The sequence below is a fragment of the Pinus tabuliformis genome, chromosome 6 (genome assembly GCF_031772625.1).
Source record: "Pinus tabuliformis cultivar Carrire ecotype Pingquan chromosome 6, CPIR1, whole genome shotgun sequence".
NCBI classification, from domain to species: Eukaryota; Viridiplantae; Streptophyta; class Pinopsida; order Pinales; family Pinaceae; genus Pinus; species Pinus tabuliformis.
This window is the reverse complement of record NC_142292.1, coordinates 1,191,038,469-1,191,063,390: the sequence shown is the minus strand read 5'-3', so window position 1 is coordinate 1,191,063,390 and position 24,922 is coordinate 1,191,038,469. Positions and strand designations below refer to the sequence as shown.

The following is a 24,922-nucleotide window of genomic DNA, read 5'->3' as shown; positions in this document are numbered from 1 at the left end:
TATGATTAATATGAAATCATATAAGCATCCCAATATCCAAACACACGACATACCATTCTGAAGTTTTCCAGAGAAACGTGACCATTTTTATTTGGTTCCAACAATGCAAATTGTTCCCGCAGATAGAACAATTCATCCACAGTAAGTGTCTTTGCCAGAGCCTATTATCATCCAATTCATTGCATTAAAATATCATCAGAGACAAAAAATAAATTCCTGCACATAAAAGACTGGAAGAAAAATAGCCTAATAATCCCACATATCTGCCAGTATAATCCCAGTTTTAATGGCAAAAAAGAGTTGCACACACATAAATTGTACATTAAGATTCAAATAGCTAACAAAAAACTTTATCACCATTTTTTCTTCAGTTAGCTATTTTTTACATCTTTTCAAAGTTAAATCTTCCACTTAGCAAAAAAATATTTATATAAAATACACAAAGTTTAAACCAACTCTATGTAGCAATATCTACAAGAATAGAAAGTAAATTATATGGCTCTTCTAAAACAATCGTGTATAGTCAAAACATTTCTTATTTTTTCAGAGTGAACGAGTTCTAACTCTACTTACAAAATACATCATTACTTGAAGGTTCTTTTATATAGCACAGCAAATTCCCGGTCAGATTAGTTCTCTTTGATATCCAAATATCCTGCTAAAGTTACGAGGTTGGGAAAATCAAACAATGTTAGATATAGCAAGCTCAAGTTAGCTGAACCAGTTATCGGTAATGTTAGCAGGCATTTGGCTAGTTCTTTGTCAGACTAAAGCAGATGCCTAGTTTGAATCGCCCTGGGTGAGGCACACTAGTCTATGCCAGCAGATTTACTAGGGACGCCATCCAAGAGTGTGGGGATTCATCCTTTGGGTTTTCCCTGCAAGGTTTTCCTTGACGAAAAATAACAATTTCACAAGGTACATTTCAGTTTATTTGCACAGTACACACAAGATTAGGCAGAAGTTATGTGGAAAATGAAACGACTCATTTCTTTACAGACCAGAGTCATCTTAATTTACTGTTCACTTGTAGCTCCTCTCCAAATAAATTAAGATTGACAGAGAATATAGCTTACGCAAAGTTTAAATAATATAATATTATGTCCAGTATAATACTGGCTAGAATAATATTAACGAAAAGGTACACTATCCCAGATGTGGTGGCTGTTCAGCAAGACAGAGGATGTGCAACTGCATAGACAACACATAGATGAAAGAGAGGAGGGGCAAAGGATAACAATTTCACAAGGTACATTTCAGTTTATTTGCACAGTACACACAAGATTGGGCAGAAGTTATGTGGGAAATGAAACGACTCATTTCTTTACAGACCAGAGTCATCTTAATTTACTGTTCACTTGTAGCTCCTCTCCAAATAAATTAAGATTGACAGAGAATATAGCTTACACAAAGTTTGAATAATATAATATTATGTCCAGTATAATACTGGCTAGAATAATATTAACGAAAAGGTACACTATCCCAGATGTGGTGGCTGTTCAGCAAGACAAAGGATGTGCAACTGCATAGACAACACATAGATGAAAGAGAGGAAGGGCAAAGGACAAGCCTCATCCCCCACTCAAATTGATCATTCCTTTCCTCGCAAGTTCAACTGCAACTTGCAAACTCTCCTCTCAATCATGCAGAAGCACAATGGAATGCCATGGACATACCAAACCTCAATGGCCATAACCTTCAGGCATAAAAATGGGCCTTCCTTCCTCTGTCCAGACTCCAAAGAATGTTTATAAACTAAGTTGCACGAAACGCCGAAACGTTTCAGAGCTTCCACAACGGATACGTTTAGAAACATCACCTCCGGAAAATGAAAACATCGGTTGAAATGTCATATAAAAATATATATATCAATAAATAAGTGAATAACACATTATCTTTGCGAAAAAAAGGAGAATAACACTCATAGATGACAATTTAGAAGGAAAAACAAGTCTATATTAACTCTCATAGATGATTACATGATGGTCGAGTTTTGGCCAAGTTTCGGAGTTTCAGGTATGGGTACGGCCCAAAACGCCAGGTTCCTAGAAATTTCGTGCAACATAGTTTATAAACCATTCTGGAAATCTGAGGGTCCCATCTCTAAAATGGCTGCTAACACTGGAAATACAGGGAAGGAGAAGAAAAACATTTTACTAAAGGAGATCATGGGAGAGAATAATTAGCTCCCCACAGCAGAGCAGAAATATGAAGAGAACACTAAGCCTCCAGTGAAGCAGATAGATCAGCCCCAACGAATGAGAACATGGGGGAAACCAAAGGAAAGGCACCCAGCATACAGCTGCCCATCCCTTGCAGGGCACAACCTCCACCAGAGGCTCGGAACAGGGTTGCAGGGGAGCGGTTCCATCCCCCCTCGAAACCGCTCGCGCAGGGAGCGAATTTCAGGAGCGAAGTTTTCACTCCCTAGTGTTTTTTGCAAAAAAAATTGCAGTAACACTCCAAATGCGATTTTTTTTCAAAGAAATAAATAATTTTTGAGTGGGGCAGCCTAATGGTCAAGCCTATGGCCCTAGTATTGATATGCGATTCATGATAATGTCAAATTCTTAAAGTAGAAGTGACATTTTTGTCACTTTTATTTAAATTTTTAACATTACCATCAAATGACTCGGGATGTTTGAGAGTGGTTCGACCTCATTGGATTTCATATGGAAAAAGTAGAATTTTAGATCTCATTCAAAATCCAGCAGACTTATCAGTTTTTCAGGTTTGCAATGTTTCCATTGGATTTTGTCATGTATTACGGAATGGAACTTGTATTTAATCAAGAGCGCCAATCCCTCTATGTACTTTGATGTTAGTGACATTGGTTGTCGAACTCCTCTATCATGACCCTACAAAAAATGTACCCATCACTCAAACAAAATATTGACTTAACATGCTATGTTTTTTCTATCTTATGTTAATTCTTAGAGGGTGATAGTAATGACAAAGATCCCTATACAGATCCAGAGGTAATGACAAAGATCTTGATTTTCCAACAAAACTAAAAAATTAGACATTTCTCGTGGCAGCAAGAGGCCCAAGCATTAGCAATAGATAATAGATTTACTTGTCTTTCCTTGTTTTTATAACTGTTGACTCTTTCATAGTTATTATGATATTTTTGTAAACAATATATGACAATTTAAGTTTGAAGTTGGCAATTATAACTCATTGGTAATGAATTATGAATATGATGCCTCGTGAAAGTTGAAAGTTGTTTCATTTCATTTTATAACAAGTTGTTTCATTTCATTTTATAACATTTCATTTCATGTTAGATATTCTTTGTTGTAATGGTTACACTAAGCTCACAAGGACAACTTTGGTGATCAATGATAATAGATGTTATACATTGAATTTTGAAAGCTTGAAACTTTAAGATTGATGAATCTTGAGACTCAATATGTTGTATGTTACTAACTTGTGGACGTGGTTGATGAAGACTATAACTTCTAGATGATAGATGTTATATGGTTCAATCTATGTTGTTATGCTTTTTATATCTAATTCATCATTTTACATGCTTTTGTTGACATATATGCATCAAAATATAAAAATATTATATAAAAATTTGCTCCCCGATTCACTCCCAAACCGGGAGCTTCTGAAAATGTCGCTCCTGCTCCCAAGTAACCTTGGCTCAGACAGAATTAAAGGTAAAAAGGTCACCATTGCACCTTCTTGAAACAAATTCATTTTTGGCATTAATGATGGCAGAGATTTTGCTTCAAGAATTCCCAGCCAAATTATGCAGTGTAGAAGAGATAGTTGCTAGGGCAAAAGTCAAAACCCAAATTGAGCAGGATAATGAACTTTCCTATCAAACCCCTATCCTGGATCCTGGTCATACTAGACACAGACAGACCCTTTTCACCAGATCTACACTGATCTCTTGGGTAATCAAGGAATGTACTGCATGAGCCCAGCTGGCAAACAACAAGGATGTTGCCTGCCCTACTACCCAGCAAACTGTCCACCAGGAGAGCACCAACACAAACTCTAAAGGTGCATTGCTGAAATCAAGCAAGCAATCAACATGCTGCAAGTGACTCATTAGTGACTATAAACGACCTTCAAAGGTTACAACCCCTTGGCCCTTCAACATCTTTAGATCTTATATTCTCATTTGACTTACAGACCTGCTAGTTTAAAACAGTTTATTACAATTTCAGAAGATCATGTTTCAGTCTTTAATGTTTGCAGTAGATATGATAGATATGGCTCGCTCTTGTTTGAACAGACCCCGACGACAACAGCTGTTTTGCTTTCATGGGGTGGTTTATAGCTCATATAGACTAATCAGAACCACAGTTGTCAATTTCTATCAGAGCGTATGAAGGATCCATTTCGGCAGGGTATACACTCTCTGTTTTTGGCCAGATCTTTATTGAACTTTTGTACTACTTTGTTTCACATATTGTATAAACCCTGTTTTATTTACCAAAAAAAAGGTATACAGGCTTGCTCCACAATACCGCTGATACCCAGGGTTTCAGGAAGAATGGCAGCTGTGAGGCTGGGTAGGCTTAGCCCCAGGAGTTATATTGTTTTCTTTGCATTTGGCTGTGATAGTGCATTTCAAGCTTTCTTTGCTGAAGGTTTGGTGATGAAGGATCTATGCATTGAAAAAAGTATATTTTCCACGGTCATTGTGCTTTGTTTCCATTAATCCTTGCTTCAGAGGTTTATCTATATGCTTGGTTTTTCAGATGTGTTGCCACATTTCTGAAGTGAGCTGGTTTCTAGTGGTGGTTGTTTCAAGCCAGTGTAACTTTGCTATGCGTGGATAGTAATAAGGGTTGCTGACTGGGCTCTTCTGACAGCAGCTAGTGAGAGATTCCCATATGTCCTCCTGTCTCTGTCCTATAGTTGCGGGATCTGTTGACTGAAGGTAAACCAACACAGAAAGCACCTTTTGAACCAAGTCATTGGAAGTGGATAGGATCAGTAATGCTGGTCTTAGCACGATTTTAGACAATGTTTTAAAACTCCGACTCCGACTCCAACTCAGCCGAGGGTCAACTCTGACTCTGACTCCGACTCGGTATCGACTCGGCCGGCTCAATTTCAATGACTCAGTTGTTGTAAAAATTACATTAAATATTTATTTTTTATAAAAACACATAATTTTAAAGATTGTCATTCATGTTTCCAAACACACAGCATTAGAATGTAGATAGAAGACAACATATGATCAAAGTAGCCTCATGAATATATCCATTATATCAAAATGGCACCCAGTGCACTGTCTAATACATACACAATGATGATATAGAGATCAAAACAAAAACACATAACCAAGGAGGCTATAAATGGCCTCTACAACAAAAGTATGTGACCAGTACTACTAGCTACTGCTAGAGTTGCCAACATCATCTGGCTCATTGTTACTTAGGAGCGGGAGCAAAAGCGGCGAGCGAAATCGAAAACGGGAGGAGGAGCGACATTTTCAGAAGCTCCTGGTTTGGGAGCGAATCCCGAAGGAGTTCAACAACCAATGTCACTAACATCAAGGTACATAGAGGGATTGGTGCTCTTGATTAAATACGAGTTCCATACCCTAATACATGACAAAATTCAATGGAAACATTGCAATCCTCCAATCTTGAAATCCTGAAAAACTTACAAGTCTGCTGGATTTTGAATGAAATCTAAAATTCTACTTTCTCCATATGAAATCCAATGAGGCCGGAACCACTCTCAAACATCCCGAGTCATTTCATGGTAATGTTAAAAATTTAAGTAAAAGGATGAAAATGATTTTCATCCTTTTACTTTAAGAATTTAACATTACCATGAAATTTGAATAGCATATCAATACTAGGAGAGGGGAATGGACCCCAAATAGCACTTAACTAATTTAGAAAACACCTTGGAGTCCCCAACAATCAGCTAAATGTTAAAAAGTTAAAAAAAAATAGAAAAATCATTGTTTTTTTGGGTGACTGGCCGGATTTAATGACTCGGCCGAGTAGATGCAAAAACCGCTAGGTTGACCGAGTCATCACTGACTTGGCCGAGTCAGCCATGACTCGGCCTTCCGAAATGGTTTTTCTGTTGGGTCATAGAATTCTTCAATGACTCGGATCAACTCGGCCATTTTGGATTCGATTCGGCCGATTTTAAAACGGTGATTTTAGATAATAGTATTTAATGAATGCAAACAATTACTAGCTGGTTCTATTTATCTAAGACTGATTTTGATTCTATATGTGCTGCTGTTACCACCATTGTATCATGGCAACATGAGCCTCAGTTGAAAGTAGTCTGGCCACAAAAATAGTTGCAAGCAACTGAACATATGAGAATCTTAAATGATCATTTTTTAAGTCATAGACCCATGAGGTTTATTACCATTTGCAGATTGCAAGCATACTGCATTGGGTCTCATGGCTGTTGACACTAGAATACAATGAGGACTGTTTGTCTGTAATAATTGAGGCTAAACAGGGGCACTACCCTGTCAGTGATTGTTCTAGTAAGATGTTGTCTAAGTTAACCTTTCTGGGTTCCTCTCCCTACTAATAAGTGAGAGACACAACGGACCAGCCACAGGGTGCAGCAAAGTGACCCAATGTATGATGAGGAGGAAGGGTTTGAAGAGAAAGTGGATGAACCTGAAGGGAACACTGAAACATTAGAGGGGAAAGCTGCATTGACACTCTTGTGGAACTATGTGACCAAACTTGAAAGGGGAAAAGGTGGTGGAAGCTACAAATTTTTGTGCTCTCATGGTTGTCATGGAGGAAAACCATTTAGTGGTTCATATACCCGTGTGAGTAGGCATCTTTGTGGGGTCATCTTATTAATGAAAACTGATATTTTTCTTGGATCCCGCTCATCGAGAGGAGTAGGATTGATCTAAAGATCATCCGATTCCAATAAGTATTCATGGAGATATGAATTTATCTGTGTTATGGGACAATTCGTCAAGGTCGGCCAGCAACCAAATAAACCCCACTTGTGCTCAACATTTTAGTATAAATAGAAGAGGACTTTAAGTCATTTGATAGTCACTCACTCTTGTGATCTCCCTTCATCCTGTTTTGGGTTTGATGAAGATGAGATCTAGAGGGAGTGCCCTAGAATATACATTGCCCTAAGATAACATGCCCTAGATCCAAATGAAATCATGGGAGAATAGGCTCTACGTTGCTCTAATGTAGAAGACCTAATGCAGCGATGGAAGAAGCCCTTCTGTTATCAAGAAGAAACGCCTACGCTGGCATGGAAATAAAGTCTACACTGCCCTAATGAAGATCAAGCTTCAACAATGGAGAAACTTATACGCTGCCCTAAATTACAGTCACAAAGAAGCCCTAGACGCAGTGAAGGAAGGAGCCTAATTGAGACCTATATGATGTCCTAAAAGGGTTCTAACCACTGTACAAAAGAGCCCTAATCCGCTGATCAAAGGAATCTCCTTATACACAATCAATGAAGTTATCTAGCCACAGGTAAAGGAGATGCTTAGCCACAGTTTGATAAGAGATCTATCAGCTGTCTAAGGGAACATCTATACACTACAAAAGAAGTCCTAAAGAACCCTAGCCACAATCCTAGGAGGAGACATCAAGCCACAGTTCATGCCGTCGCTAGGATGTGCCCTGTCCACTATTTGGAGGAAGGCTCTAATCCGCAGTTGAGGAAGCCTGATCCGCAGCCAAGAAGAACTCTAATCTGTTGTCCAAGGAGGAGCCCTAATCTGTTGTCAAGCCAATGTAAAGTGCAGCGATAATCCGCAACACATGAAGGACAAATGTAGCTGTTTGTGCAGCCCTATCTTAGCTAGTCAATAAAGCCCTAGCCGCAACAAGAGGAGCCCTCATCATAGCGTATAAAAGTCTAGATGGACAGTGGTGATATCTTTGGTAACAAGAAGATAAATAAGGCAATCTTAAGTAACTATAGCTTAGCTGCCCTGTTAGGTTGCAAGCCATAGCAAGCAGCTAAGGCTGATATACATTTGCAGCAAAGTGAACATTGTTTGATAAAAGCAATAGATGTATTGCAGCAGCATGATGTAGCAACAAGGTATAGCAGCATGATGGAGCAACTAAAGTATTGCAGCAGCATGATGTAGCAACAAGGTATTGCAGCATGATGATGATGATGTATTGAGTATACCTTGAGTATATGATTGGGTGAAACACAGTGACAGGTGCAACTAATGATGAAGTGCAACATAGCAATCATTGAGTGCAGATCAGCGATGAGTACAACATTGGGAACAGATCCGTGATAAGAGCAGCTCAATGATTGGAGCAGCACAGTGACAGGAGTAGCAACATGAAGTGCATAGCATGGTCATTAGGTCCAACACTGTGATGATAAGTACAGTAACTATAGCTTAGCTGCCCTGTTAGGTTGCAAGCCATAGCAAGCAGCTAAGGCTGATATACATTTGCAGCAAAGTGAACATTGTTTGATAAAAGCAATAGATGTATTGCAGCAGCATGATGTAGCAACAAGGTATAGCAGCATGATGGAGCAACTAAAGTATTGCAGCAGCATGATGTAGCAACAAGGTATTGCAGCGTGATGATGATGATGTATTGAGTATACCTTGAGTATATGATTGGGTGAAACACAGTGACAGGTGCAACTAATGATGAAGTGCAACATAGCAGTCATTGAGTGCAGATCAGCGATGAGTACAACATTGGGAACAGATCCGTGATAAGAGCAGCTCAATGATTGGAGCAGCACAGTGACAGGAGTAGCAACATGAAGTGCATAGCATGGTCATTAGGTCCAACACTGTGATGATAAGTACAGCATGGTGCAACACAGAGAGGTGCAACAAGTGGATGAGATGCAGCACTATGATAGGTGAAGGAGTCACCCAGGAGAATCAGTTGAAGCAACATGTCTTCAACTGATCTCATGTAGATATAGAAAGTCAAAGTGTTGACTTCTGTTGTAAATGTACTATATCTCTCTTTCTCTGTCTCTGCTGAACTACTGAAGAACATAGAAGAAGAATTGATCAAGGGTTTCACCACATTAGGGTTTGTCCCTGGCTAGGGGTTGTGTCCTCTTGTCTTGGCTTGTCTTCTGCGATTTATGTTTATGTTCTATCTGCAGTTTACTTTAATGTTGATGTGATTGCTAATCTGGAAAAGATATTGAGCTAACTATGAAAATTGAAATAAATTGCTCCAAGCATAGAACATACCTAAATTTAACAGATATGATAAAAAGGGTGTTGTGGGGATACAAAATTTCCCAAATTCGCTGAACAAAGAAGAAAATACATCCAAATAGAAGAGGTTGCACAACAAAAAGCAAGAAACAAAAAACTCAGTCTGAATCAAGTGCAACCTCTAGATTTGGTAGCTCATCTCCTCATGGTACTTCGGCAAGCTCTGGAGGTAAAAGAACAATAGGGGATTTCTTTAATGTTGTTGGGAGGGATGATGTGGATGGAAAGATAGTCTAATTTCGTTGTGCTTGCGGTGTGCCATTCAATGTGCTTCGCTCTCCCTATTGGCATGAAATGGTAAAGGCCAACAATGAAGCCCCAAAAGGATACAAGGCCCCCCACTATGAGAAAGCTAGAACAGTGTTATTGGAAAGAGAAAAGGCAAAGGTTCAAAGAGCTTTGACACATTTTACAAATGAGTGGGTGGACTGTGGGATATCCATTGTATCAGATGGGTGGACAAATATTAGAAGCCAACGTTTGATAAATGTTATTGGTGTTTCTGCTAGTGGTGCAATATTTATTACATGTCATGACTCCTCCTCCATCTGTGCAAGTTCCCAAAACATTGCAAATCTCCTATTGCAATCAATCAAAGATGTTGGTCCAAATAATGTGGTTCAAGTGATCACAAACAATGCAGCAAATTGCAAGGCAGCAGGAAATGTTATTGAGCGTGCTCATCCACACACCTTTTGGTCTGGATGCTTTGGGCACACATTGAACCTTTTGATGCATGATATTGTGAAGCATAAAGCATGTGAGTGGATTAATGAGATTTACATGAGAGGGAAGCAATTCATTAAATTTATCACAGGGCATACAAGGGTAAATTACTTCTATGGCACTTACTCCAAGTTGCAATTGCTTAAACTTGCAAAAACAAGATTTGCAAGTTATTACCTCACCTTTAGGCAGCTAGTAAAGGTGAGACAAGCTTTAACTAATATGGTGACCTCTGAATCATGGGAGGAAATTAACACTGATAGAGATGGTGCTAATGTAGCTAAGGACACCATTTTTGACATGTTCTTTTGGTCACAGGTTAAATATGCTTTGCAAATCACCAAACCAATTTATCACATGATCAAGTTTGCATATTCAAATCGGCCAATAATTGGGGAGGTGTATGAGCGAATGGATAGCATGTTGGGGCAAATTAAAGACATTATTGAGCACAGAGATATCACCTTGTACAATTATATTCGTGCAGAGGTGGAAAACTGATGGGAAATGCTAAATGTTCCATTGTATGCATTAACATATGTTTTGACACCTAAATACTATCATCCATCATGGCTTTCAACCCCAGCACCTGGGGGGAGCAAGAGAAAACCACGCCTATATACAAAGGTTCTAGAAAAATATATAATTGCATTGGATAAATTAGTCCCTGATGAGGAGGAGGCTACCATGGTACAAAAACAATTGAGCAACTATACGCTTAGCACTGGTTCATTTGGGAGCATGCATGCAATTATAGATTGAGAGAGTTTTTCTTCTCTTGAGTGGTGGAACATGCATGGAGGTACTACTCCACTTCTACAAACTTTAGCATTGCGGGTGCTATCACAGGTGGTAAACACTGCTTCTGCAGAGAGGTGTTGGATCTCTTATTCTTTCATCCACAGTGTTAAAAAGAACAGGTTGAGTTTAGACCAAGCAGAGAGCTTCGTTTATGTTCATTACAACTTGCAATTGTTGTCCCATTACTATGATGATGCAAAGACTAATAAAAATCGTAAGGTTTGGGACAAGAATCCAAAGGAGCCCAATTTGGAGGATGGAGTGTTGCGATTAGAGCAATTAGAAGATGCTCTTATCCAGGTATGTCCATTGTGGTATGAATTTCAAAATTCAGTCAATAAGTGGTATGTCCATTGAATTCAAATGTGTCAATTTTGCTTATAAAGCATTTCTCTAATTCCTGTTTTTAATTTTTTTTGTTAACTAGAGATTTTTTTTTGGTATGAATTTTTTGAGCGATTCTAGGATGATGATGGTCGAGTTGAGATGCCACCCCCATCTAGTCCCTTGGTTCCTAGGTTCCATGGTTCAACACCAACAGCAGGGGCTTCGTCTTCATCAGTTTCAATGCCACAACTTCCACAGGCACCATCTTCTTCATTGCCACCACGTGGAGGCCCACCGCCACGTACACTTCGTTGAGGAAGAAAGAGAGATTAGTAGATATATTCACAATTTACTACTTTTGTCATATATTAATCATTAGACTTGTAGGCTTGTTGTGAAGTTGAACCTTTTTGTCTTGGTGGTGACCTAGTGGCCTATTTTGTAAACATTATTATTTGAATTTTGGACATGACTAATGTTGACAGTTGCTCACTTGCTAGATAATATGTTTTTTGTTTTATGTTTTATATTATGCTTAAATGTTGTCCATGGGATCTTGGATAGGTGGTGATCGGGTGCTTTGTTAAGGCACTCCTTGATGTGAAGTCACGGGTTCAATTCTCTACCCGAATCGGGGTGATATATTAGACATGATGAAGATGTAGCCCTACCAAACTTACAAATATATATATATATATATATATGCTTAAACATTTTATGTTTTATAATATGCTTAAAATTTGATGTATGTAACTTCGTTGAAGAAGAAGGAGAGATTAGTAGATATATTCACAATTTACTACTTTTGTCATATATTAATCATTAGACTTGTAGGCTTGTTGTGAAGTTGAACCTTTTTGTCTTGGTGGTGGCCTAGTGGCCTATTTTGTAAACATTATTATTTGAATTTTGGACATGACTAATGTTGACAGTTGGTCACTTGCTAGATAATATGTTTTATGTTTTATGTTTTATAATATGCTTAAATGTTGTCCATGGGATCTTGGATAGATGGTGATCGGGTGCTTTGTTAAGGCACTCCTTGATGTGAAGTCACAGGTTCAATTCCCTACCCGAATCGGGGTGATATATTGGACATGATGAAGATGTAGTCCTGCCAAACTTACAAAATATATATATATATGCTTAAATGTTTTATGTTTTATATTATGCTTAAAAATTTGATGTATGTTTGTAATTGCTAGAATATAGATGGTTGATGCTCGAATAATTAATCATTGATGTACAATGGAATCATGGATGCCATATCTATATTGATTTATGTAAAAGTATGCATGTTTTCATGTTTTCTACAACTAATTTGGTATTTGGGATGTTTGTAATTGCTAGAATATAGATGGTTGATGCTCGAATAATTAATCATTGATGTACAATGGAATCATGGATGCCATATCTATATTGATTTATGTAAAAGTATGCATGTTTTCATGTTTTCTACAACTAATTTGGTATTTGGGATGTTTGTTTTGAATATAAATGCAAATGAGAATATATATATATATAGTAGACGCTTCCGAGACCCTTCGCTTCCTAGATTTTTAGAAAATGACACTTCCACATCTCCACTTCCAAAAAAACGTCCCCGCTTCGTGCAATGTTGCTCTATACAATACAAATTAAAATGGAATATAATTTATACAAAATAAAATGAAGGGGCAATTATAAATAAAATAAATTAACATTTTAAACAAAAAATATGTATATTATGTATGTTATACAATGAAATCAAGTATATTATACAAAATTAAAGTGTATTAGGTAAAGCAAACAAAAAATGGGAATATAATGTGTTATATATCTTATAACCAACCCAAATAATGAAGGTACACTACAACATTAATATTTATGGAGGGCTGCTAATATTATACGCTCAAGTTCAAAAATGAGATGGTAAACCCGTCATCTCAAGATGGACCACCACCTCTAATCATAAATACCTTATCCTCCTGACGAGGCCAGCACAAAAGATGAGCAGACATGCAACTGATTGGGAAGGGAGAAGAGCCCTCAAGGGGGGGAATATAAGGGGAACAAAGACGAAGTAATGGGGAGGAGTTTCAAGAGAAATGACGCTTCCACTTCTCCGCTTCCAAAAAACACCCCCGCTTCGTGCAATGTTGCTCTATACTATACAAATTAAAATGGAATATAATTTATACAAAATAAAATGAAAGGGCAATTATAAATAAAAGAAATTAACATCTTAAACAAACAAAAACAAAAACAAAAAATTATTATGTATGGTATACAATGAAATCAAGTATGTTATACAAAATTAAAGTGTATTAGGTAAAGCAAACAAAAAAGGGAATATAATGTGTTATATCTTATCTAACCCAACCAAATAATGAAGGTACACTACAACATTAATATTTACAGAGGGCAGTTGATATTATACACTCAGGTTCCAAAAATGAGATGGTAAACCTATCATCTTAAGATGGACCACCACCTCCAATCATAAATATGTTTTGACGAGGCCAACACGAAAGATGAGCGGACATGCAACCCACTGGGAGGGGAAAAGAGCCCTCGAGGGGGAGAAATACAAGGGGAACAGAGACAATGTAATTGGAAGGAGAATTTTCAAGAGAAGCAAGGAAGAATTTTTCCAACAAAGAGTTACAGACAGAGTGAGGAATAAGCCTTGATTGTTTTTTAAGCTTTTGGGCATTGGCGCCAGAGTGCTACAATTTTGAAGTATCCTAGAGCTGGGTGCCGAAGTTGTGCCCCGTTTGGCAAGGAGGATTTGATCATTTTGGTAACAGGAGCAATTTGGAGCTACTACAACTCAGGATCAAATTCAAACACAAAAACCAGGTAGGTGTCCATGCATTAAATTGATAAATTTCTGCTTAAATTTGTAGCTGTTAGAATTTGGGGATTTTATTTGGTAAGGTTACTACACTCCATACTTCTGCATGTTGGCAAAGTAAAATCCTGGTTGTGGGTTATTTGGTAAGGTTACTACACTCCATACTTCTGCATGTTGGCAAAGTAAAATCCTGGTTGTGGGGTTTCTGGCGCCAAGGTAGTGAGCGTGAGAATTTGATAAAAACAGTTCTCATTTTATCCATGTGGCGCTGAACTCTTTTTTCTCTCTTCGATAAGGTTATTACTAGATGAACTTTTGGGGAGCCTGGCCTATAGACAAATGGGTGATATGGATACAGTTTGAGAGAACAATGTGCAGTGTACATTTATCATTTACATTGTTTTGGTTTCAAAAATCTATGCACGTCAAGGAATCTTGGGTTTGATCAATGGTGTATCTGGCCGCAGTTTGCATGCCATATTTAGAATGAATATACCAATCTCTCTTCTTTCAGTATTGTGCTTCAGGTAATGCTGCAGTTCAGGGTGGATGGATCATATCAATATGTGGAAAATAAATTTCAATGTATAGAATTGTAAAAGGGTTTATTTGGTGAATGTAAATTCATAGGTTTGGTGTCCTTCCTTAACCCTGCAGCCTCTGACTTGTACTTTTTAATAAGCCTGAAAGCATGACCACAGCATCATAGAGCTCAATACATTCTTAACTATTGTATAGGGTTATGTCCTTGAGTGTTCCTCCTGATCTATATTGTAAGGTTTTTTGCTGAATTATGTCTTCTACTCTTCAGAACTAACTGCTGAAATGACAAAGCCTACTGTTTGGGTCAGGCACCTCTTGCATGATGCTCCTAGCTATTGTACTTCTGTAGCATCCACCAGGATGCGAAGTTTGCTAATATAATACAAATCCACAGTTGCAAAAAATAATATCATTATATAGGGAACTTACTATTTTGCTGCTTGTGGATGATCATTCTAATTTTGCTCGCTTGTTCACAGATTTTAGCCTATGTTGATATGGAGTTCTCTCAAAATTGTGTGTCCATGGGAGTAGCAGAGTTGAAAACGATACTCAGCAATATATTATAGACCGCTTTGAGATCAAGCAAGAACATAATATCTACAAACATGAATCTTGATAAACTGCTTAGTTTTTTGGATTTTAATTTAATTTTTATTTATCCTGAAAAAGTAAAAGGCTAAGCTAAAGTATGAGTCAAAGTTACCAGGGTCAACTCAGTTTGGGACCCATTTTGGCCCAGGAGTCAACACGGGAAAGACTCAACTCAACAAAGACTCCACATATAGAAATTTAAAAAAAAAAATTATAGATTTTCCTGAAAAATAATTTTGTTTTCCATTGAATATAGATTAGACATAAGATAGAGCATAATAATGAATATAATGCAAAATAACATATCGAGGTATATTGAAAGCCCCAAGGGATAGCTCAATCGGTCGAGTTCTTGTTGCTAAGTGCCTCGCCTATCAGGAGGTCACAGGGTCAAATCTCATCGACGCCCTTGGGGTTAGCCCTTGCTAGTTTGAACGGCAGGTAGATCCCTTCCAGTTGATCTACCTGGATTTTCTCATGGATGTAGCGGCCCAGCGGGTAGATCCCTTCAGGTTGATCTACCTGGACTTTCTCGTGGATGTAGCGACCTGGCTGGTAGATCCCTTCGAGTTGATCTACCTAGATTTTCTCGTGGATGTAGCGGCCAGGGGAGTAGATTCCTTCTTGTTGATCTATCTGGATTTTCTCATGGATGTAGCAGCCACTCAGTGTCCATGAACCACCTTAAAAAAGCATAGAGGTATATCATATGTTCTTATCAACTTACATTAAAATTGGCCTAGAGCATGAATTTAGTTATGAGACAAAATGGACAATATTAAATCTGTACCAAGTCGAGAGTCAAGTTTGAGATCATAGGATACTACATAATAAATATAACCTAGGAATGAGTGCCAACAGAGTGCCCTCCTCCCCCTTCCCTGACTTAGAAGTTTGCTACAACCACATTAATTCATCCTCTGGAAATGATGGTTCTTGGACCTCCTAGTACAAAGTGCCATCAAAACTCTCAAGTGCCACTAAAAGGGGCTATTCTAATCATTTTCTTTCTTGTGGTTATGCTTGTGGTGGAATTGAGTATATACCAATTACAGTCATAAGTTCAAAAATGGAGATCCACATTGTACTCATACTGGTTGTATCCCTCAGTCCCGTTAACCTATTTAGGGATATTCATTGGACATTAATAAAATTATCTTATCTTATTATAGTTCTAAAATGCATGCATTCAAACCCCACTTATACCAGCGATCAACCAAACAGAGGGCTATATGGTAGAGAGAAAGGCAACAGACATGCAAACTCTAGCCCTCGGAAAATTTCAGAATGTAACTACTTACAGAGAAAACACTATTATTGCACTCTTCAAGCATGGAAGAGAAGTACCTTTAGTGCTGCTCTTCGAAGACTTGATGCACGTAGATATGCCCGCACAAGACGATAGATTAGAATGTCCAAAGGAACCTTGAGATTATGAGAATTTTTAATCCAGGGATGGGCTGTAGAATGTCAAACAGATTCAGTACTAAATTACAATATATTTAGAGACAAACTCAACATAATGGGAGCTTATTGAAAAATGCACTACTTACTGAGAGCCTGCGAAGCAGTCATTCTTTTACGCATATCCTTGTTAAGCAAACGTTTGACAAAGTCTTTCGCTTCAGCAGACACAGCAGGCCAAGGAGCTTCCTCAAAACTTGGATCGGCCTTCAAAACAGCTCGAAATATACCAGACTCAGTTCGAGCCCAGAAAGGTCGGCTACCACAAATAAGGATGTATACAATAACACCGATGCTCCACACATCTGCTTCTGTGCCATAAGACCTGTGGAGAACTTCTGGTGCAACATAGTATGCACTACCTACAATATCATTTAGTCTTTCATCTGCAAATATCCCCAATGTCAAAGGTAAGTACTAGTGTAGATTCATTGACAAATAATTCTGTATCATTGCTAAATTAAGAAAGTTTTCAAATTAGCTACCAATATGCCATATGATGAAATACACCTGGCTTAACAAAGTCTGACAAGCCAAAATCTATAGCCTTCAACTCAGCATGTTCATCCTTGCTAGTGAATAGGAAATTCTGTTACAGCACAACATATTTATTTATAAATTAGTATGTACTATGAATACATTCATGAAAGTAATTTTTAAATGAAAACTATCAAGCAGTTGAAGATAAACTAAGGCCATAATCTTTCCACTAGGAAATGTTGAAACTGACCAAACTAATAATATTCATCAGGCAACATCAACACTATTTCACGTATCATGAATCTCTTTTTTCCCTATTATGCAGATGGTCATTATCAAGGAATCAATCTGCTGTCTTAAATCAAATAAAAGAAAAATATAGGCGGAAGTAGATAAGAGCCTACAGATGCACAACTGTAATTCATCTCCATCCCAGGCCTCTTATAACAAGAATAAGCAGTTAGGAAGCCTCATTACCACTAATTTAGATAAATATGGTGAAAAAGAATAGGTATGGTATATCTTAGGCTTGAGGTCTTACTCACCATTTATAGTTTCTTGGAAATGTTTAAGCTAACTACAAGAAATACAACATTACACACGGAATATCAACACTTTGTAATTCACACATTGTAATTACATTGTACACACTAACATTTATACATACATGAAGTAATTCATCTTCATAAAAGGCCTCTAATAACAATAACTGGCAATTAAGAAAAGTCTCCTTACAAGTAATGTAAATAGATATGGCCATAAATATTGGGTGTGGGATACTATCAGCTTCAGGTCTTGTAGTTATCTAACTCAGAAATGTTGAAACATACTACAAAAACATAATATTATTATATTCTTCACACTATCGACACTACATTACATAATATAAATCCTATATTTCATAATGTGTTAGTGAGCATTATCATAGGATCAATCTGTTGCTTCGTAGAAAATAAAAATTAAATAGAGATGGAGGTACATCAGGCTAATTACAGATGCATGATGCAATTTATCTTTATCCACGTCCTCCTATAACAAGAATCGGCAATTAAAACAATCTTACTACCAGTAACTTAAATAAATATGGAGATTAGGATTAGGTGTGGGATCACTCTGGCTTGAGGTCCCATATCATAGTTTGAAATAAAGACAAAAAAAATATATTAGTAAGACAATACCTCTGGCTTGAGATCTCGATGAACCACACCCTGAAGATGACAAAAAGCTACAACATTTAAAATTTGAACAACAACAGCTTTTGCATCATCTTCTGAATACTTTCCTCCTCTGCAAAATCAAAGCAGGAAGCAACATTATTCATTCAGTTAAATAAAAATATAAAAATGAATCATCCAAGCTTTATCATCACCCCAGGGCCCATACTACTTCCGACTGCTCTTAAACTGAATTAAAAATGGAAACAAAAAAATCTGCAGAAAAAGAGTAGAGAAAGGGAACCCTAACCCAAAGAAAAACATGCAATAACACATGCCTCGAAAATTAAAATGTAACTCAGAATTCACATACCTCGAGAGAATCCGTTCTAGCAGCTCACCGCCCTCACATAACCTGAAGCATACAGTAAAGGGTTGTCACTTACAAACCTTGAATCTCGTTCACAGCCAAAGTAAAGCAAGTAAACAGTGTAATTAGAATAGAAACATCACAAGGAACCAGCCTGGATTACACTCTGGATCAGTGTTAAAAGAACAAGGCTCTGAAAATAATTATGTTCTGAGATGAGAATTTGGGTAATATATGGTGGTACCATGGGAATCGAAATAGTAACTGACTCACAGCAGAAAAAAACTGCAACTGAGATACCAGATTTATACTATTTTCATAAAAATATATCTACTAAACTAAAGCCAGTTTCAACTTTCAAGTTCTTGCTGATGTAAATGTGTCATGCACAGATGGTATATGCAACAGCCAAGTCAAAACAAAACAGTCATCTTCCTGTACTATTGGGTAAGGTTTGCAAGAACTTGTTGTTAAATCTATTACTAGTGATTTTAGTGTTTTAAAAATCATTCCATATGCGCTCAGACTTGGCCAAGTTGACCCTGGACCACTTATCAACTCAACTCTCTGCTTGGTTTGGGGGTCAGCTTGGTACTGAACCACCTGAGCCAAAGCACGGCTCAACCAGTTTGGTACCAAATTGGTCGAACTCGGCCAAGTCCAAACCTAATCGGCTAAGTTGGTCAGGACCCCACCTCAGCACACTGATCAATTTGAATAAAACAAAGCAAATATCGAAAACCTAATTAGTAGCAACCTAAACCATATCCAAAAACTAGAAAGAGAAACGCACCCCCCCCCCTCACGCTCCCAGCAAGGCATGGGACATGTAAGCACTAACCGTGCGGCTCGTGCTTCTGCTAATACTATGCAGTTGCAGATGTCCCTGAGGAGCCTGAATACTGAACCATAGGGTGATTTGTAGCTCCTGCTGAGGTTCCCATTTCTAGCAGCAGTGATGAGTTTGATGATTGATCACATTGATCAACGATTTGTCCTGTGTAGTAGGCCAGTAGCTTGTAGCATGTTTTTGAACTCTAAAGACTATTTAAAGTTGGTCAGGACCCACCTCAGCACACTGATCAATTTGAATAAAACAAAGCAAATACCTAAAACCTAATTAGTAGCAACCTAAACCATATCCAAAAACTAGAAAGAGAAACCCCCCCCCTCACGCTCCCAGCAAGGCATGGGACATGTAAGCACTAACCGTGCAGCTCGTGCTTCTGCTAATACTATGCAGTTGCAGATGTCCCTGAGGAGTCTGAATACTGAACCATAGGGTGATTTGTAGCTCCTGCTGAGGTTCCCATTTCTAGCAGCAGTGATGAGTTTGATGATTGATCACATTGATCAACGATTTGTCCTGTGTAGTAGGCCAGTAGCTTGTAGCATGTTTTTGAACTCTAAAGACTATTTAAAGCGTCATTGATTATGTATTTTATTGTTGCTATGTACTGCACTTGGTGTCATTTCCGTGTATTCACACTTACAATATACAATATACATGACCAGACTCCACATGTTTTGTATCTAATGGTTGGAATCATGCTTTGAAATCTTTAAAATAGTTATTTTTCATTGAAAATTAAATATTTTATGTATTTTTTAGTAAACTAAGTAATTACAGATTGGTCTGAGTCATGGCTAAGTCCAAATTGACCTTTGACCGATTCCGAGTCCAAGTTTTAAAACATTAGATTTAACAATGTTCAAACGATAAACTTGAGCTATTTCTTACAAGACATATTTTTGGTTGGCAATGCTTCTGTTTTTTTTAATTTCCTGCTCAGTAATCTTTATCACTAAGTACTCTACAGTTTACTTGTAAATAATATAACAACTAAACAGCAACCTACAGTGCATAGAAAAGCTGTATGAAGCTTGATTCAAAATGCCAACACTACAGAAATGGCATCAATACTTGCTCATGGAGTCAATTTTTCCATTGTGGATGGATTTGTTATTTGACTAATTCATGACCTCATTGAGAAGTTGGGAACTTAGGAGACTTTCCAACAGTTCCTATGAATAAATGAAATATTAGATTTTTTATCGTAAGTGGCTGAGCTAAGGACAAAGGCATCCTTGTATGTTCAAATTGGGCCTATAAAGGAAGGACAAAGCCATAAGGAATAATAATTGTTTTGTGCACAAGGTCATGAAACAAAGCAGCGCACAAGTTTGTGAGAAAAGTCTTGATTGTGGAGAGCACAGAGAACTTGTTTCATAAGAAATTGGAGGAACAAGTGCGCAAGTATCTAGGAGCTGGTTGAGCGCAGAAAAGAGGAGCTGGGGTCCTAAGAAATATGAGCTGAAGTGCGCAAGAAAATAGGAGATCAGCACAAGGAATAAGGCTTCCAAGTGCGCAAGGAAGGAGGAGCAGAATTGAAGCAAGACAGCAGGGTTAGCAGAGCAAGTCAAAAAGGCGGCAGAGGATTGGTTGCGGGCTAGAGGGCCGAGATCAAGCAGTGATCTAGGCCAGCTGAAATTTGAGAGAGAAGCAGAACGCTTTCTCAATAGAGACAGATTGCTTTCTAATAGATTCATTGCTCCAAGACAATCACTAAAATACCAAATCAAGCAAGCAGGTTTTCTCTGTTGGGTTTCCTAAGAATACAAGTTTGTCAATATTTGTGCGATGTGTTTTTATCTCTGCGTTTTTATTCCACTGCTTATAAGTTGTTAGGAGGCTCTGTATCTTGGTGAAAGTTAACTAGGTTTCAGTTTTCAGTTATTCATCTAAGCAGTTGCAGAGTTTCATGGGAATTTAACATGGTATCAGAGCAAAGATCAGTATAAAGACCAGCACCAGATTGACAATTAGTAGACAGCCCAAATCAAGCAGAAAGCTTGTGCTAGAGTTTGAAGAGCAGAGCATTTCTTTGGATAGCAGATGGTGTTCCAAGGACTAAGGTCAGATCACAGTTTAGAGGGAGCCTTTAACTTCTGTGCATGAAAGGAGCGGATATCAGTGGTGTTGGAAGATAGTGGCATGCTATTGTTTGTGAAGCAACAAATAGTGCCACTGACAGATGCCCAACAATTGGCCCAGCATAACAAGAATGACACCAAAGTGAGGAGGATCATTCTTGAGGGGATTAGAGGCCATATTATCCCTCACCTCCATGAGAAGAAGACAGCATATAAGATGTTTAAAACCATCTTAGATTTGTATCAAGGTTCCAGTGATGCCACGAAGTTTTCTCTCAAGGAGAAGCTAAGAAGTATCCGAATGAGCAAAGGAGAGCCCATCACATATCTTTCAAAGTGCACTCAGGTTCAAGATGAGCTAGGTGGTGTGGGAGAGATGGCAGCAGAAAAAGACCTTGTGAGTCTTGCACTTTTGGGACTCCATAAGTGTTGGTATAGTTTCTAGCATGCATAAGTGGCAAAGAGAATATTCCCAGATGGGAAAGGTTGTGGAATGATTGTTTTCAAGAAGAAACCCGATGAGGAACGAGAGCTGGTAGAGAAGCTCCTGCATAGGATGAGTAGAACTTTGCCTTGGCAAGCAAAGGTAGCAGAGCCAAGGGCAAGAAGGGCCAAGGAGAGGTCGAGTCCATTCAGAAGTGTTAAATTTGGACAACTAGGTCCAAACTCCATGTTCTGATGCTCAGATTAAGAGGCTAATATTTTTGTTGGATTCCTCTTTCTGAGAGGTGTAAAATCCATATAAAAATAGTCTTAATCCGATGAGCAGAACTTATATTTTGAATTTATTATTCTTAATAAATTATATGTGCAAAGGTCAGCCAGTTTTGTAATGTAAGCTCACATGCCCAACAGATGTGTCACATACCCTCATTGATGGATATATATATACAGGAAAAGTTGGAGAGAATTTGATCACAACACAACTCACATCTTCCTCTCTCATCCTAAAAACTACGAGCTACCTGGAGGACGAATTTCAGCCACACGTGGGAAGGACGAAGAGGATTTTTCTGCTGCTAGGGTTTCGCAGAAGTTTGACCAGCGTTGACTTTGGTCAACGCTTGGTCCAAACAAGCTGAAAACTTGTGGGAGGTTCGATTTTTGAAGGCCATACTACCTGGCACAAAAATCGAGGTCAAAGGGTTGACCATTTTGCTGCTGCGTTGACTTTTAGCTTGCTGCCCCTGCGTTGACTTTTCAGGACAGCGTTGAACTGACTTGGGTTGACTCATCTACTGGTTGGAGGGTTGTGACACATGCTGGGCTGGCTGACCAAAGGAGACTTTGCTGGTTGAAGCATCCTGTTGACCGCCGAAACAAACACATACATTTTTCTTGTTTCTGATTTGTCTTCTGTAAGATCTGCTTATATGTTCTATCTGCATTTTGCTTATCTACTTGTATGATTGCTGTGAGAAAAGTGAAATTGCTCTTAGCATAGAACATCTACAAAACTTTACATGGTATCAGAGCTGAGGTGCTGAGGTGAAGACAAACTCTATCTATAGCAATCATCATCGAAGGAAATGGATTCTTCTAAGCTTGAATTCAGGGAGAATGACAAGCTGACTGGAAGTGATGACTTCCATGCCTGGAAGATGTTATTAGATCTCAAATTAGAAGATCATGATCTCCTAGATCATGTGACAGGGAAGATTCAAGAACCTCCATCAAATGCCTCTGCTGTTGTTAAACACAAGTATAAGAAGGGAGAAATCAGAGCAAAACTGCTGATCAGGGAATCCATAAATAAGAGTCTGGTTGCCTACATATCTGAACTAGGCACATCCAAGGAGATGTATGACAAACTGATACTTATGTTCCGAGTAAACAATGTGAACCAAGTGCTATTCCTCAAGAACAAGTTGAAGAATATGAAGAAGGGCCGAGACGAGTCTATTCAAACTTTCTTTATGAAGTTGACCGAAACCAGGAACAATCTGCTAGCTATTGGGGAGACAATAGCTGATCGTGAGATGGTTCTCACCGCACTTGGAGGACTTCCATATGAATGGCAAGTATTCACAACTACCATTCTCAACAATAATACCATCCCTAACTTTGATGAGCTTCTGTCTAGATGTATGCAAGAAGAAACAAGGATGAAGGAATTTGATAATGAAAGAAATGTTGCCTATGTTGCTCATTCCCGAAAGAAGAACTCTGGTGGTTCCAAGGACAAAGGAAGGACTAAGACTCAAAAGAAGAAGGGTAAATGTTTCACCTGCCATAGGACTGGACACTATGCTAGAGAATGCCCCTTCCAGAAGAATTCTCCCGATAGTGACGACAACAACAACAACCGAAGGAATGGGAATCAAAGAAATGACAAATCCAAAGGAAAGAGGAAGGCTCACTTTGAAGGAAACCATCCACCTTCTAAAAGGACCAGAAATACCAGGTATGAGGAGTCTAATGTTGTTGATAAAAGAAATGAGTATATTCTAATAGCTGCTCTCTCAGCTGCATCTCCGCCCGACACTATGGATGTCTGGCTAATCGATAGTGATGCCTCAAGACACATCACCGGATTCAAGGAAGCACTTTCTGACATGGTTGAAAGGGATACTAATCTAGAAATTACCCTTGGGGATAATGCCACTTATCCTGTGAAAGGGACCGGGACTGTGACCCTCCACTTGTCTCAAGGACAAGTCCTCCATCTACAAGATGTACTCTATGTACCCAAATTGAAGAAAAACCTTGTGTCTGTATCTGCCATGGAAGACAAAGGATTCAATGTAACTTTCTCTGATGGAAAGGTACTCATGTGGAAGAAGAGCTTCAAGGAAGCTATCTCAATTGGTTTTAGAGTTGGTACACTCTACCAGGTTGGAGGGAGTCCGTTGGGAGCTATGACTTGTGATACTATCCGTCAAACCGAACTATGGCACCGAAGATTTGGACACCTTCATTACAAGGCTCTTCCCGAAGCAAGGAAGGTGGTGACAGGGATGCCTGATTTTGGAAATAATCATAAAGGTGTATGTAAGGGCTGTGCTGAAGGAAAACATACAAGGGGACCTTTCCCCTCAAGTGTCACAAAGACATCTGAGATATTGCAACTGGTCCATTCTGATCTTTCCGGTATGTTGCCTGTAACATCCCTGGGGGGATGTTCTTACTATATGACATTTACTGATGACTTCTCTCGCAAAACCTGGATATACTTCTTGAAGAAGAAGGATGAGGCTTTCATGTGGTTCCGTACCTTCAAAGCCTTGGTGGAAAATATGACCGGAAAGAAGATCAAGATTTTGAGGACTGACAATGGCACTGAATATGAGTCAAATGAGTTCAAAGACTTTTGCAGAGAAGCTGGCATTAAGAGGGAGACTACCACTGCATATACTCCTGAGCAGAATGGTGTTGCTGAACGCAAGAATAGGACTATTGTGGAAGCTGCCCGTGCCATGCTATGTGACCAGGGTCTTCCAAAGTTTCTGTGGGGAGAAGCTGCAAATACTGCTGTGTAC

The 24,922-nt window shown here is 38.5% G+C and overlaps 1 protein-coding gene across 1 annotated transcript in view; it reads right to left on the bottom strand.

The window, feature by feature from the left end:
* Positions 1-24,922, bottom strand: part of LOC149263014 (CDPK-related kinase 5-like) — a 39,819-nt gene that overhangs the window by 1,736 nt on the left and 13,161 nt on the right. The window contains exons 3-8 of the mRNA XM_089425584.1: positions 18,513-18,554; positions 18,164-18,272; positions 17,016-17,094; positions 16,595-16,891; positions 16,389-16,501; positions 54-161 (exon numbers count right to left, since the gene is read on the bottom strand). Of these exons, the coding sequence (XP_089281710.1) occupies positions 54-161; positions 16,389-16,501; positions 16,595-16,891; positions 17,016-17,094; positions 18,164-18,272; positions 18,513-18,554 (748 nt within the window). The remainder of the gene's footprint in view (positions 1-53; positions 162-16,388; positions 16,502-16,594; positions 16,892-17,015; positions 17,095-18,163; positions 18,273-18,512; positions 18,555-24,922) is intronic.